Source organism: Gobio gobio (genome assembly GCF_949357685.1).
Source record: "Gobio gobio genome assembly, chromosome: 22".
Classification (NCBI taxonomy): Eukaryota; Metazoa; Chordata; class Actinopteri; order Cypriniformes; family Gobionidae; genus Gobio; species Gobio gobio.
Window position 1 is genome coordinate 17068141 of NC_137118.1, and position 15385 is coordinate 17083525.

Sequence of the window (15385 nt, forward strand, 5' to 3'; positions counted from 1 at the left end):
AAAAAAGTTTAATGTTTGGCCTTTTTGTGGAAGAGAGAAATGGAGAAAATGTGCTAAAGAAAGAGTGTCAATGCAAAAACCTTATTTTCCTTTATGTAAAAACAATATATTTTTTAATTTGGGTTTTACACTATGTCTGTTTGCATGTGATTCATCCGTGTGTATATTATGTATAAACACTGACGTGTTTCCAAAGGTGCTGCTCAGCTCGTCCAGGACGTTGTTCAGCTTGACCTGTAGATCATTCAGGATGTCACTGGCCTCTGTATCCAGCTGCAGACACACACAGACAGCTCGGATTAGTTCAGTGGCTCTCCATCATCAAATCATGTCACCCTGTGCACAAACACCATTTTCATAACCCCAATGCTTCATTGATGGTATGGCAGTTCAGAGGGGGGTGAAGAACAACATTGTTTATGGTGATGGGGCAAAAAGAGTCTGCGAAAATTCACATAGTCCCAGTGAGAGGAGTCAGGGAAATGAAGAAAGACAGAACTAGAGTCCTCTATTGTATATGTGCTTTGTTTATGAGCTCTCAAACACACACACACACACACACACACACACACACACACACACACACACATACACACACACACACACACACACGTGTACCATATGACAGCACTGGCTGTGTAACCCACCTGATTACTGCTGAACACCACCTTCAGAAAGAGCAAAGTAAAGGAACATGTTTAACTCTCATTCATTTCAACAATTATTTCATAACCCCATAAATTAACTAGGGGTAATGGGTTTAGTCTTTCTGGGGAACTAGAGAATACTATTAATATTTAATGTCTATAGTATGTAGTGTGTACTGCAGATGCAATACAGTGCTTCAGGGACGATGTATTTTTGTAGGCCAAAATCCAGAAAAAAGGTTGCATTTTAGCACTTACGGTTCCATTGGACTGAAGTCAATGAGTTTTTGGTTAAATGCCTGAAATATGTTCTGTGGTTAACACAAGTTTTTTCATGTTTTATTCTTTGACATAAAATACATCAGTAATGGTCAGTAATGAATGTGTGATTTTGAGGTTTTACTTGTTTTGAAAAAGGCGGTTGCTAACAAGTGGCTAAATGGGACAACAGAGGTTGTTGTGAAAATCTCACATCACACTGAACAGGTAAGCTTGTCTACTTAATAGTCTGCTTTCATAGCCACATTGTATTTATAATCGCATTCCTGCAAACTATTTTAACCCATACTTTCAGGCATAGTTGTCGGAAGCTTAGTGATGGAGTCATGAATTGTACATTTATTGCCTATGTTTAGTTGTTTACTTCTGGCGATTGTATTTAGGCTTCAAAATTCATAAAAGTTGTATTCAATTTTGAATAATGAATTGGCCACAGAACTTATTACCTGCAATAATTCAAAATCCAAATGGAAAACTTCTATGGGTGATGCTAACTTTCGGGATTTGCCTTAAAATACATCATCACTGCAGTGCTCTATACCGCCCAATCATGAGCAATAAAAGTCAGGGATATTTGCATATGGTCATCCTATTGGCCAGAAATACTGTTGCTCTAGCACAATCAACCAATCCCGAAATTTTCAACATTTGGTCTAATCCATAATCTCTCATTCTTTCGATGAAATTAACAGTTATTTTTCTTGATTTCTGGACCAATAGGAAGGTTGAAACAAAATCTGGGTCTATTAAAGGGATTGCTTAAATGAACACGTCTGGGCCTCACCTTTTGCTTCCTGTCTGCTTTCTCAGGCTTTTCATGGATATAAAGAAATGTTGTATAATTATGTACCAAGTGCACTTCAAGATCATTTTTTGAATGTGTAATATGCCAAATTCAGGGACAAATGAATCACTTCCTAAGAAATGACTCAAGGGACTCAATACACACCTTGTCCTCTGAGATCTCCATCTATGGGCAGGGTTAAGAAAAAAAATAAAAATCCTTAATCGTTCACCTTTCGTATAGAGCTACAGTAAAACAATTACTGTGCTGTGTAGGGAACAACACTAGGGTGATGGTTAAAAGAATGAATATCAAAATGAAAATATGATATTGCATTAGGCTTAACGAAATTGCATTAAGAAAAAAATAAGATACTCATAAAAGTTGAATTTGTTTTTTATTTTTCAACAAATAATTTAGTCCACCTAGACCAAATAATTAAATAGAGGTTTGAAATTTTTGGAAATTTAGGAAAATACATTTTAACATTAAATACATAAATGTTACAAAACAAAATGGAGAACCATTTCTTTATTGTGATAAATACTTGCATTATACAAAATGTATAAATTGTAATTATAAACCGTTTAAAAGATTTTATACGTTTTTGAAAGAAATCTCTGATGCTCTTACGCAATGCTGCATTTATTTGATCAAAAATACATTAAAAATAGTAATATTGTGAAATTGTTTAACATTTTCATTACTCCAGTCTTCAGTGTCACATGATCCTTCAGAATCATTCTAATATGCTAAGTTGCTGCTCAAAAAAACATTTCTTATTATTATCAATGTAGAAAACAGTTGCGCTGCTTCATATTTTTGTGGAAACCGTAATATAAAGTTCATTGATCATTCATCTTTGAAGAAACAGCATTTAATTGAAATATAAATCTTTTGTAATATTATAAATGCCTTTAATTTCACTTTTGGTCAATTTAATTAATCCTTAAGCTGAATAAAAGTAATTATTTTTTAAAAACTACTTACTTGACCCAAACTTTTGAACAGCAGTGTACATTACATAAAAGCTGTTATCTAAAGCCTTCTATTATTAATTTGCCCTTTATTCACTTGAAATTTAGTCTGTACATTCAGGTTGAGGGTTTGAGGTGATCTTTGGAGCTTATTAGAGATTGGTGGAGGGTATGAAGAGAAGGTAATAAAGTCCTCTATAGGACACAGACACAAATGAAGGTCACAGTGAGCCACTGTTAAAGGCTTCACATGTGGAGGGGAGGGGAGGGGCTGAGGCTCGGATGGGAGTTCACACACAGTTCAGACACGGCTGATCAGGACAGACTGATGACTGCCGGCAATGGGACAGCAGCGTGTCTGTGGGCTGGAACGGGACGCTTGGGAGATTGCTGGATTAAAAGGACAATAACGGATGAAACAACTATGAATCCAGCACACATGATCCAATAACAAACCTCCTGTAACTCGTCCTCCTCATCCTCACTCTCTTCCAGCTGGGGACACAAGCCAGATCATACAGTCAGAACTGAAGTACTGAAGCTAATGTGTGCCGCCCATACAAATACAGCCTCTCTTAAATCTACCACCTTCCTAAGCAATGAACTGTGGCGAAATCTGACCAGCAGATGTCACTGCAGAGAAAACCTGAGATACATTTGATTTTGGCGAGATTGATTTACATCTTGAAACAAGGAAATGGGTTAAGCTCCTTTCAGAGCCATCTTATAAGAAAGAAAGAAAGAAAGGAAGGAATGAAGAAAGACAGAAAGAAAGAAAGAAACACTGTTGCTTTTATATTGCCAAGTAAATAATATACATCTCCAATAGAGCAGAATCATTAAGCAATAAGTTTGTGAGAACACAAATTTGTCACCGTAATAAATAAATAAATAAATAAATAACTTTTGACTTGTTTTTCAGTAAAAAATATTGATACATTATAAAAACCTAATAAATATACTTCAGAGGTAAAATTGCATAAGATATTAAAACTTGATTCAGAAAATATATGAGAAAATTAAATACGAGTTAATTTTTTTCCCCCACACAATTTCTTTTGCACAATTCTGACAAAAGCTAGTGAAATTTATATATAAAAACCACTTACCAATGGGGTAAGAAAATTAAACTTTACAAACTTCAATAAATCAAGACATATTCTCTGAAAAAAAAGCTTATGATATTTCTCATATGGAATTTTACTTTACTTACTTTTAATTTAATTTTACTTTTTTAAGGATGTATAGATTATTTTTTACTGAAAAACAAAAAAATACTAAAACATTTCTTTTTTTCAGTGCATATACAGAATTATTCTCAGTTTTTTTTAAACAACAATTGATAAAATACACTAAATTGTCTTTATAAAATAAAAATCATTCACAAAGAAAAGGGGAGCCAATTTCTAGAGGACAACACAAGTCAACCACAACAATCTGAAACGGACTGGAATTTCTTAGTGCTCCCATCCAACGAATCCAACAAACTTATAAAAAGTAAAAGGAAATTAAACAGATCAGCAATGTGGAGAGCTTGATGTCATTGTCTAACACATGCAAGGCTTCACTAATCCTTAACTTACCAGCCTGAGAGACACAGACTCAAACTATAGCCACAACACACACACGGGTTGTCATGTTTTATGGGGACTTTCCATAGGTATAATGATTTTTACACTGTACAAACTGTATATTCTATACCCTAACCCTACCAATCACTGAAAACGTTCTGCATCTTTACATTTCCATGTATGATTTATAAGCTGTTTTACTCATTGGGACCAAAACAATTTTCAAACAAGGTCAAAAATACTATCTTTGTGGGACATTTGGTCCCCATAACATAGGGTATACCAGGACCCCACACCCCCACACACACACACACCCCCACACACACACACCCCCACACACACACACAAGCCATCTGATCACAAGTTCAAAGTCACCTGATCCAAAAGGATTTATGACATCAGGGTTCTAATCAAGCATACATTATTACATTATTCAACACAAGCAACTGCACTCCTTTCAAAACTACTTTTAACAAATATGTTCTAATTTTAATTCTACGTAAATGGATTCACTAGAATGGAGTTTAGGGAAGTGGCTAGGACTGAAATTATTTATTAATGTCTGGCACAATTACATCTAGCCTATTTGTACCCACCTCGCCATCTTCCACATTTTCCTCAATAACCTGATAAATGACAGATGAAAGCGAAATGCCTTTAGGAACACACATACAGAAATGTGTATTTTGGGACATGACAATTCTGTGTACCCACCTCCTCCTCCCCCTCAGGATCCACTATTGCATCCAACTTTATTTAAAAAAAATTATGTTAATCACATGCTTATTATGCTATATATTTTTGAGGTCTGCTATCATGTTGACTATGAGAAAATTCAAACCGGCAGATTGACACTCATTCGCAACAGCTCTAACACTACTCTACTTTGCCTACCAACTAGAGAGGTCTGAATTCTAGAGCAGTCTAGTCATACCCTGGCTTCCTCTGAGGCAATCTGATGAGGAAAGGCACAAATGCTGCTTTAACATCAGCCAAAATAGTAATGAATGCAATACAAGCTAAGTATAATGAAATTATCAAAGAAAAAATGAACAGTTGTGAAACCCCTTACTGGCACACTTTGTTATTTATACGATTCCTAAATGACTTGCAAGCAAAACGTTAACTGTATAAAAGATAAGATGACAACACTGCATCAAGGCCACCTGGGTACAACTGGGAAAGAGTTCTCTTAATATGCTGAGAGAGAATACAGGCCCCTGATGTCCTCTAATGTCTAGACAAACGAGGAGAGGACAAATGACTCCTTTGCTTAGGAAAGGTCACCTTTCTCTGCTGCTCTCCTACCTGTTTGGCACCCATAGATTCAAACATCTTCTCAAGCTGGACACGCAACTGCTGGACATTATTCATCAAGACGCATGGCTGAGGACAAACAGAGAGATTTATTAGAAGAAGAAAAAAGACTTTAGCAACATACTTTAGCCTGTACTCAAAACATGCTTTAAATGCAAGAAACCAGAGGCAAACTAAATATTTTAATATCAATATGGATGTGTAAAATAAATAACTAAAATTAAAAAAATAAAAATGTTTTAATTGAACCTACAATTAAAATTATTATTATTATTATTATTATTATTATTATTATTATTATTATTATTATTATTATTATTATCAATTAAGTAACTAATACTATCATACTTTATTTATTTGATTCCATATATTTATATTATATTAGTCATTTTAATACTTAAATTTTAGGTGAAATTTATATTTATATACCTTATTATACTTTATATATTTGATTCCATATATTTACAATCTAAATAAATAAATTATATAACTGTTTATTTAACCTAAAATATGCACAAGTATTAAAATTACTAATATATTGTAATATGATATATTTGATTCCATTTATTTATATATTTTTACATTATAAGTATAAGATGTATGCATTCATTATATTTATTTATATATGTATTTATTTATTATATAACAAGATGCACACATTTATTTAAATAAATATTTATAAATAATAAATACATCCATATTTTATAATAAAATAAATGAACAATGGTTTATAATTGAGTGACCATGTGATGATGGATAATCCAAATCATGAATACTTTACAAATGAAAGAGCAAAGAGAGAGATGTATTAGAAAAGGCAGCAAACTAACAGAAATGTCAATGTTAACCATCAAGAGAACAACTTACAATCTTCTCCTTATCACAATAGGACGGGAAGCTCTTCTTCAGAATGGCACTGTACTGCAGGAGGACTTTGTCAATGGTCTGTGAAAACAAAGGATGAAGAACTGAGCTTAACGTTTTTCAAAAGTCAAAATGTCTTGGTAATAGCATTACCAAACAAACAAATGAAAAAGCAGGCTAACATTTCAGGAAATCTAGTAGAAGCTCTCCAGGGGACTCTCAGCACTCAGTGCTTGCTACCATAAAACTGCTGGACATCAGCCCAATAAACTCTCATCCACAAGTCCCATAAACCTTCTTGAGGGGGACTATACATTTCTACCAGAGACTTGGTCTGGGGACTGACTGAAGCTTAATGGAAAAGACTGCATTAAGCATTTTCATTTGATTACAATAGAATCTCATTCTTTCAGACAACTGTTTTTTTTTACTCTATTGATATTCTTCATCTGCTCCACACCAAGATGCCCTTTGGCTAAAAAGGGGCCATTCTCTCCGAAATTGCAGATAATTCTACAAACGAGATAATACTCTGACAGTCGACATTTGTTCTGACATGAATCTATTTGTAATCCGATTAGGAGGGACGCTGGTCTACCTTGGCGAAACGGCGGCTGTAGAGGGCCATGACTTTGGGGTCGGGACACTCCAGTTTCTTGATTATCTCAAAGCTCTGGTTGAGCTGGGTGAACACGTCCACTACCGAACAGGAGAAGAGAGCATGCTCTGACGTCTGCTGGAACTGTAGAGGAGATAGAAGCACACCATTTAAATGCCATTTTGCCATATTGTGTCCAAATTTAACACTTGGCAAGTACTAAATGCACTTGACTTTAAAAGGTCAAGGGCAAAGAATGATTACTGTACAATTTGAATGATGTATTCATAATTATGCAGACACAAGGGTGAGTCGATCCTTTAACAAGCAGGAAGATACAAATTTTTGTAGGTCTACAGAAGAATTAATAAAATGTCTTGCATATGGCAAAACTCTTGAAGTTCAACAGTTTTGAATGGCAAAACGACCGGTTTGTGGGCGCAAGAGCACCATTAAGCCCAAGAAACATTTCTGTGATGATAATGTGTGAAAGTAACAGGCTATTAGACGGAAATTGCACTTAAAAACATCTTACTCCATCTTTTTTATCTCTCTCCAGGGCTCCATGCATGAACTCCATGGACACATCCTCGTTCTCATCTAGCCACTGCAGCACAAACAGCTGGAACCACCTGGAAAAAAAAAGACATAATGTGAACAAATATCAAAAAACGCTTTTGCTTCTGAATGTGTTTGGTAGTTGAGATGATGAAGAGCTCACTCACGTGGGGTATTCGGGCACGACTCCCTTGAAGGCTGGTAGATCCTTCACATATTCGTTATTCAGCCATTTGACCTTGAAGTGCAGGTTCATGTAGTCTGCGCTCTTACATAGCCGGTGTTTCTCATGTTCTATGGAGCAAGAATATTTGAATGTGAACAACATTTGGTGGCTGAACAAAAAGATAGGATGACGCACACGATATTAGTTTGAAGTTTAAAGAAGTTGATATCTCCGATATACCAGATCAACGAACAGGACAGTTACTGACCTTCCATGGCGTATTTCATATCCTGAGAGAACTGATTCCACATGACCTCTGCACTCAACTTCCCAACGTTCAGTTCTTGAGGAAACCTGTGGAGAAACAGGAACAGATAGTCACATGATGGCAGGACAATCAAGTTAGATGAGGTGTGTATATATATTCAGGTTTGTGTGCACACGCACTGGTTTAGGACAGGGGTGTAGGAGTTACGGTCCTCCTCAGTGATGGACACAATGAGGGTGATGAGTTTGGGCCAGAAATCTAAGTTCTTGATGCTGGGGCCCTGATCTTCTGGGATGCACTCGTCCTTATGCTGGCCAAAAAAAAACAATCATTTGCATTATAAAAGAGAATGAATGAATGAATGAATGAATGAAAATAACAATTATTATTATTAATAACAATAATTATATAAATTCAAATCATCATGTCATTTTATGAACACAACAAGAAAACTACACCAAATCAGATTTAAAATACATTTAAAATGTAGTAAATTAAACATTTGTAAAATATTACATTAAAAGTAATTTTGCAATGTTAAAATCAGATGTTATTTTTCACTAAAACTAATTAAAAAAATATTTTGTTAATTGAAATAAAGCTGGAAACTAACTGAAATAAAATAATCTGAAGTACATTACTAAAACTAAAATAAATAAAATAAAATAAAAAGCTAAACAGAAATAAAAAAATATATATAAAATGACAAGAAAAAAATATATATAAAAGCTGATTCAACAAATGAATAAATACTATATTACAACATAAATAATGCTAAAATACTTTCTTCCATTCCATTTTCATTTGCAATGACTACAAGTAGTTCACTACCCCTGAAAAGTGTATACGTCGTGGCCGTTTTAAAATGGTTTTATAAACATCCTGAACAGACCTTAAGCAATGGTGTGAGTCTGGGCGATCTGTTAACTTATTTTTGCAACACTGTTTAGTGACGCTAGTGGCAAAGAAACGACACCCTTCAGCTTTAAATCTTGAAAGCATGCATAAATGTTAGGTTGTAGAGGAGTGACTGTCTTACCGTGTCTCCAATTTGAGGATATTGGCGACTGTACAGCTCTTGACAGTTGTTGAAGATGTAGTCGTATGTGGAGTTGAGGCAGGCTTTGACACAGTCTCGCACGACCTGACTGGCTCTCGGGGGACTTTGCAGTTCCTGGACCTGTCCAGAGTAAGATGGTAGAGAGTATAAATAAAGGACAAAATAAGCACTGATGGAAAATAGGCTTGAGAATCAAAAACTGGTTCTAATTTTTATTTATTTTTTGCTTTTCATTCTTCACCTTCATTCTGAAGAAGGTGATGCTGGTCAGGAGGTCCACTGTAGATTTGAGGTCCTGTAAACGTTCCTTACTGCTCGCAGGGAAGTTGTTCTGAGAAAGAGAAGAGACGAACACTGAGAATCACCATCTTAAGAGCTAAAAATAGGTTGTAAATGAAAAAGCCACCAAAACTCACTCGATACATTGAGAGGTCAATGCGCAGGGAATTGTGCAGCTGATCCAAGAGCTTGACAAACCTCTCTTTCTGTTAGAAGAGAAAAATGAAGCAAGATTTTTAGCCATTCAGGACTTTGTCAGGAAATATTGAATTGAGGCATCTTGACAGCGCAGTCTTATGGACAACTATTATGATACTTTACGGCATACAGATGGAACCATATGAGCTTTAGTAAAGATGATTTAGAGTCAACTAACCCACTAATGACAATATGGTTACAATCTTATTTTTCGTCTGCAATTTAAGAATACCATTAAACAACTGACAAGGTTGTCTTGACACCATAATTCAACATGGGCTCATTGGACAAACTTGCCTCTACCTAAATTTCGGCAAAACGTACCTATACACATACAATTCAATGTAGTTTCCAGTTGAAATGAACACTAGAGCAGTAAAACACAAACATTTCACACAAGGGCAGATTATCGATTACTGTTATGAACTTTTACCACTTTTACCATAGTGCATGACTTGTAAACTAATACATTTTGATGTAACCAGTTGCATATGTTTGGCTTTTCTGATGTGGTAAACTCTGTATCACACCTGATACAGCATTGCACTTGAGATGCGGAGCGCTCAGGTACGACTCCCGTGAAACACAAGTCATGATAAAAGAGCTCAAAGACTTGTAGAAGCAAGCTAAAATGGCATGGTTGCATCAGCAAATGTGTTTTTATCTCACGTTTTCTTCTGTTAATACTATCGGGTATGTTTAAGGTTTTGTGTAGGCGGTATGTTATTTTCAAACGCAATAGAGCATTAACCTTTTAGCGCCACTCACCGGACCTTTTAATTTCCGAACTACTGCGATATGTACAACAACCAACGTAATAAAACTTTACCAGATTCACGTTCATCTGCTGAACACACTTTAAGTACCACTCACTGAGCATTTCACAAGTTTCGTGCAAGCAGCATTGTAATATAATTTTGCATAAATTTCGCCACATCCACATTTTTCCAATGAGACTGGGTTGCTATAATTACAACTTGCAATTAGCTGAAGTGATCCAATCCATAACGCTGATATTGAATTGTGCGTCCCATGGTGCTTTACTTAGCTGGTCTGTCGATACAAGACAAAGAAACACTGCCACAATAGACACCTCCATTTTCAAAATGGTCTTTCGATTTTGTCTTTCCTGGTTGACAACCATGTTTGATGGTTTAGTGCTGACATTAAAACGGTCAAATCTTGAAGTCAGCTCAATCAACAAAATGCAGCAAAACAAGCAAATGCCAAATAGAATGGAGAATTTTTTTTGCTTCTGCTCTAATTTTGTCTACTTTATCATTTAGTATGATTTTGCATTAACACAGATTGGTCAAAAGTTGAACTGTTACCATCAAGCTTTACTTCTCACTCATTCACTGTAGAAGCTTTCATAGGTCATAAGTGACCAGAAGTTTTGATTATTCAAAGCATTTTCACTATTCACATCAAGTCAAGATGCCAAATGTTCAGTGTTTTTAATAGTTATCAGAAAGTGACAGTTATCAGCTTTTTGCTTCACAAGTCAACATGCAGTGGGAAAAAAAATATTTCTAAAATTGTATTTGCAATTGCAAATAATACAAAGATTATTGTAGTCCCCAATGTTTAATAAGAAAATACTATTTCAGTATTTCTATTTCAAAATTTCATGTTTAATTCAATGTGTTACTTGCTGTTTCTTTGTCATTTTTAGTGAAATATATTATCAAATGTCAAAATGAAAACATTTCAAAGTAAATCCTACTCCAAATTCCTTTCAGTGTGCTTAATCTTTGCAAAAAGCTACCAGAATTAATTACTTTGCATCTGAGGAATTGAAATAAATAATCAATAGCTGCAAGCAGCAATTTTCGGGGACAAGCACGAACATGGCAAGGAGCATCAGACCATCTGCAACAACGAGCAAAAAAGTTTTCCGTGAAAATCGGAGCAACGACCAAGGAGGAGATTTTTTGGAAGATTCAGAATGGCATTCGATCGTCTTGAGCCAATGAATCAGATGAAACAAAATAATTTAGTTTCTAGCCCCTACGGTTCAAAAGTTATTAGCATAAATGTGAGTGCAACTTTTGACAGTTAGTGGCGTTAGAGGGATTGAGTTAGAGACTCCAAATTTGCTATGGTGACAGTTCAGACTGTTCTCTATCTGTGTGCCAAATTTCATAGACTTCATCGCAGAAGAAGAAGAAACGGAAGAAGAAGAATAAAAAGAACGGCAATGGATACAATAGATGCCTACGCATCTTCGGTGCTTGGCCCCTAATAAATAAAACAACCCTAGACATGCTTTTGTCAAATTTGTCTATGTTTTTGTGTCAAAAAACAGACTTGGTGTGATCAGACTTTCAGAATGGACTATATGTATGTGTTCTTTACAGTATGAATTGAACGTACCCCAAAGTTGGATGCGGAAAATCTATCGCTGGCAGAGACATTGGTGGATGCAGTGGTGTGGGCGTAGTAGGCGTTGATGTTGGCCAGCAGGGTGCTCATCACAGCAGGGACACCAGGACACATATACTTAGACGAGAGACAAGCAAAGTGCCTGTACACACACAAACAGGGGAGATGCAGAGGATAAACGAGCTTCTCCTCACATGTACGCGTACACTTTGTGCAAAGAATGACAATCACACTACTCCAAAACTACTGTAGGCAGCATTTTAAGGCCTAGGTACGCTGTTGTTGACAGATGTGAAAAAAATACATCTTTAGATATTTATTCTTTTAATCACCGGAATGCACAGCAACAAGCTCAGTGAAAAGCTAATCCAAAATTGTGGCTAATTATAAATATAAACCTAATAAAAATAGCTAACTGTAGTCATAAATGCAATTAAATTAATAATTATATGTAAATAAAATTACCCAATATTTCTAAACACTTATTTTTTTATGTTTCACACAGTTAGCTTAGCAACATGCTAGCGTCAAAAACTCTCCTAAACTCAGTTGAGTCTCCCATGTAGCTTTCCAAATCGGTCACTTATACAGAGTTATTGTATGATCATTGATATACTATTATAGCTTTGGTCAATATTTAGAATGACATTTTGTTATAAGTTATAAGATCCCATGTTATAAGATCCCATGATGGTTAGGGTGCCTATGTAGGCAACTCACAAGAGTTTGGAACAGAGCTAAAGTGGGTGAAATAAATTCATCAAGACAAAATGTTGAACTGAGACAACCTCCACACTTTTGGCTGTCAAGCGGTGGCAATGGCTCTCCACAAAATGTCTGTCTGAGAGGCCCTTAGTTAAATCACTGCTGATTGGCTGACTAGAAGTATCTGTCATTGCTCTAACTGACCTTGTGGCCCATTCTGTGTGAAATATGGCCGCTTGCGTGTGCTTTATTTGAGTGATGTGCTCAGTTAATGAGCATCTCCTCACACTCCTGATGCCTGTTCGAGACAGACTCATACTCAAGCCATTAACAACCACCGACACGAACAGCACTCAGGAGTTCATTTCATTACTGCCCTTGCTAGCCAAGATCCAGCTAATACCACAGAAATGACGCCTATATTTATTTATTTATCCCTCACTCACCTTCACTGATTGGCAAAGTTATTATACTTGAGCTGTAGTTTTCAAATTTCACACAATTGCCATCTTAACTAGTTGTGAACCATTGCTTCTGTACGATTACCAGGTAAACCTGACTGGTAAACATGTGCAAGAGCTCACAACCTCATGACTGTATCCAAAAAAGGTTTAAAGGAATCATAAAAAGAATCCATGAATTTTAGAGACACAATAGCTTTATATGATGAACATTTAAAATGTAGTTTACTCACATATAAACACACATACATAGAGTGTATCACGAAAAAAAACGATAAACACGGAAGCGTGTGCGTGACACGCTAAAACAAACCTCATTGGTTCTCGAACATCATGCATCATGTTTGAGCTTACGTGTTTACCATACGTGATGGTGTATATGTGCCGATCACTGATTATATATATGAAATATCTATAAATAAAAGTAAATAAATTAAATCATAAAATCATATAAAGTGATCTTATCTCTTCACAAGACATCGATTAAATCGCTATATTTATATGGATTCTTTTTACAATGCTTTTATGACCTTTTCAGATCTTCTAAGTTTTGGTTACCTGGACTTTCAATCAGTGTTTCAAAGATTAACCAAAGACATACAGGTTTAAAAGATTTTTTTCAAAAATTAAATATTAGTATGAATATAGTATCGTATATAAATCAAAATAGGTGTATGAGGGGGAAAAAAATAAGACAATGGACAACAGTATGGACATAGGACTAATACATACGTCATGGCTTGGTAGATGGATTCAATCCCATATCGCATTGCAAATTCATCCACTATCTCTTGCGGCACATCGTCAAAGTAAACCTTCCAGGCGTCATCGCCACGAGCCTCTGGGATTTTCACCACACCCTGACCGAGGACATCTGTGATGTGATGAAAGAGGTTCTACGAGAAAGAATAGAGATGTAATTATTGGTGACTAGATTATCAACCATGACTGATAAAGATTTGTACATGTTAATGCATGTCAGGCAGATGCGGTGGTGTTTGTGAGCTGGTTGTGTTGCTCTACCTCATGCAGACAGGTGTACTGGACGTGATAGGGGGCCACTTTCTCTTCACCCTTAATTTCGACGCTGATCTGAAGACGTATGGCACCAGAAACAGCAGACTTGTCCGTTCTTTTCTCTGTGGTGTGAGATATGGATGAATAATTACTGTATGTGCAGAGATATTTAACCCAAAGGAACAGGGCGGTAAAAATAAGTGCTCAAGTCATGTATATTAGCCATTCATATTTACTATATTTCGAGGTTTTGAGATTGTTATCTCTATTAAACTAAAAAGTTGTATTTTTTGTCATGCATTTTTATTGTGAAATAGTAGTATATTTTGTAAACATGTATTTACAACTTATTTTAAAATCACAAGAAACAATGAATCATACACTTAAAAGTTGATCATTAATTCACAACTTCAAGCATAGCCGACATAAAATAATACACAGGTCGATCTTCATGACAACAACATCATCTCAGATGTTTACTTCAAATATTTTTTCACTTATGTCTGCATTGGCAAAAGGATGTACTGTAGATGTTCCAGAACCAAATGTCAAGTCAAATCATTTGGTTTCAGTAATTTAAACAACTACTATTAGTTTAACTAGTGGTACAACTGGGTCTAACTCATAACAATCTTAAAAAATATATAAAATAAAGCAACAAGTAACAAGAAGCTGTGCGTTACAAAGATGTCACCATGTTCTTGAGCTATATATATTATATATATATATATAATATGTTTTTATGAAATCCGAGAGCTCTCTGACACCTCCATAGAGAGCTATTTAATTAACACTGGGCCCATGTGACTCCAATGGTTCAACCTTAATTTTATAAAGCGACGAGAACACTTTTTGTGCGCAAAAAACAAACAAAAATAACGATTTTATTCAACAATTACATCACGTCTGTGTCAGTCTCCTACGCTGTTGACGTAGTAAATACAGTCCAGTGCTTCCAAGTTACGTCAGAACTCCAGCTTACCATTGGCCGAAGTTATTCACGTGAGCACCACGATGCATGCGCGTGATGCTGACTCAAGAGCTGGCCAACGTAAACTGCGTAGAAGACTGACACAGACGAGAAGAATTTGTTGAATAAAGTCGTTATTTTTGTTTGTTTTTTGCGCACAAAAAGTGTTCTCGTCGCTTCATAAAATTAAGGTTGAACCAATGGAGTCACATGGACTATTTTAACAATGTTTTTAACGAAGATCTTACGGGTTTGGAATGACATGAGGGTGAGTAATTAAT

General features: G+C 35.7%; 1 protein-coding gene across 5 annotated transcripts in view; it reads right to left on the reverse strand.

Moving 5' to 3' along the window:
- The window catches only part of unc13bb (unc-13 homolog Bb (C. elegans)), a 124685-nt gene that overhangs the window by 12601 nt on the left and 96699 nt on the right, over window positions 1–15385 (reverse strand). For all 5 annotated transcript variants that reach the window (XM_079804879.1, XM_079804878.1, XM_079804880.1 and 2 more), the window contains 14 exons: window positions 14141–14256; window positions 13850–14013; window positions 11943–12093; window positions 9506–9574; window positions 9331–9420; window positions 9069–9209; window positions 8209–8339; window positions 8030–8115; window positions 7763–7889; window positions 7573–7669; window positions 7038–7181; window positions 6443–6520; window positions 5567–5644; window positions 185–273 (listed from right to left, as the gene is read on the reverse strand). In XM_079804879.1, the coding sequence (XP_079661005.1) occupies window positions 185–273; window positions 5567–5644; window positions 6443–6520; window positions 7038–7181; window positions 7573–7669; window positions 7763–7889; window positions 8030–8115; window positions 8209–8339; window positions 9069–9209; window positions 9331–9420; window positions 9506–9574; window positions 11943–12093; window positions 13850–14013; window positions 14141–14256 (1561 nt within the window). The remainder of the gene's footprint in view (window positions 1–184; window positions 274–5566; window positions 5645–6442; window positions 6521–7037; window positions 7182–7572; window positions 7670–7762; window positions 7890–8029; window positions 8116–8208; window positions 8340–9068; window positions 9210–9330; window positions 9421–9505; window positions 9575–11942; window positions 12094–13849; window positions 14014–14140; window positions 14257–15385) is intronic.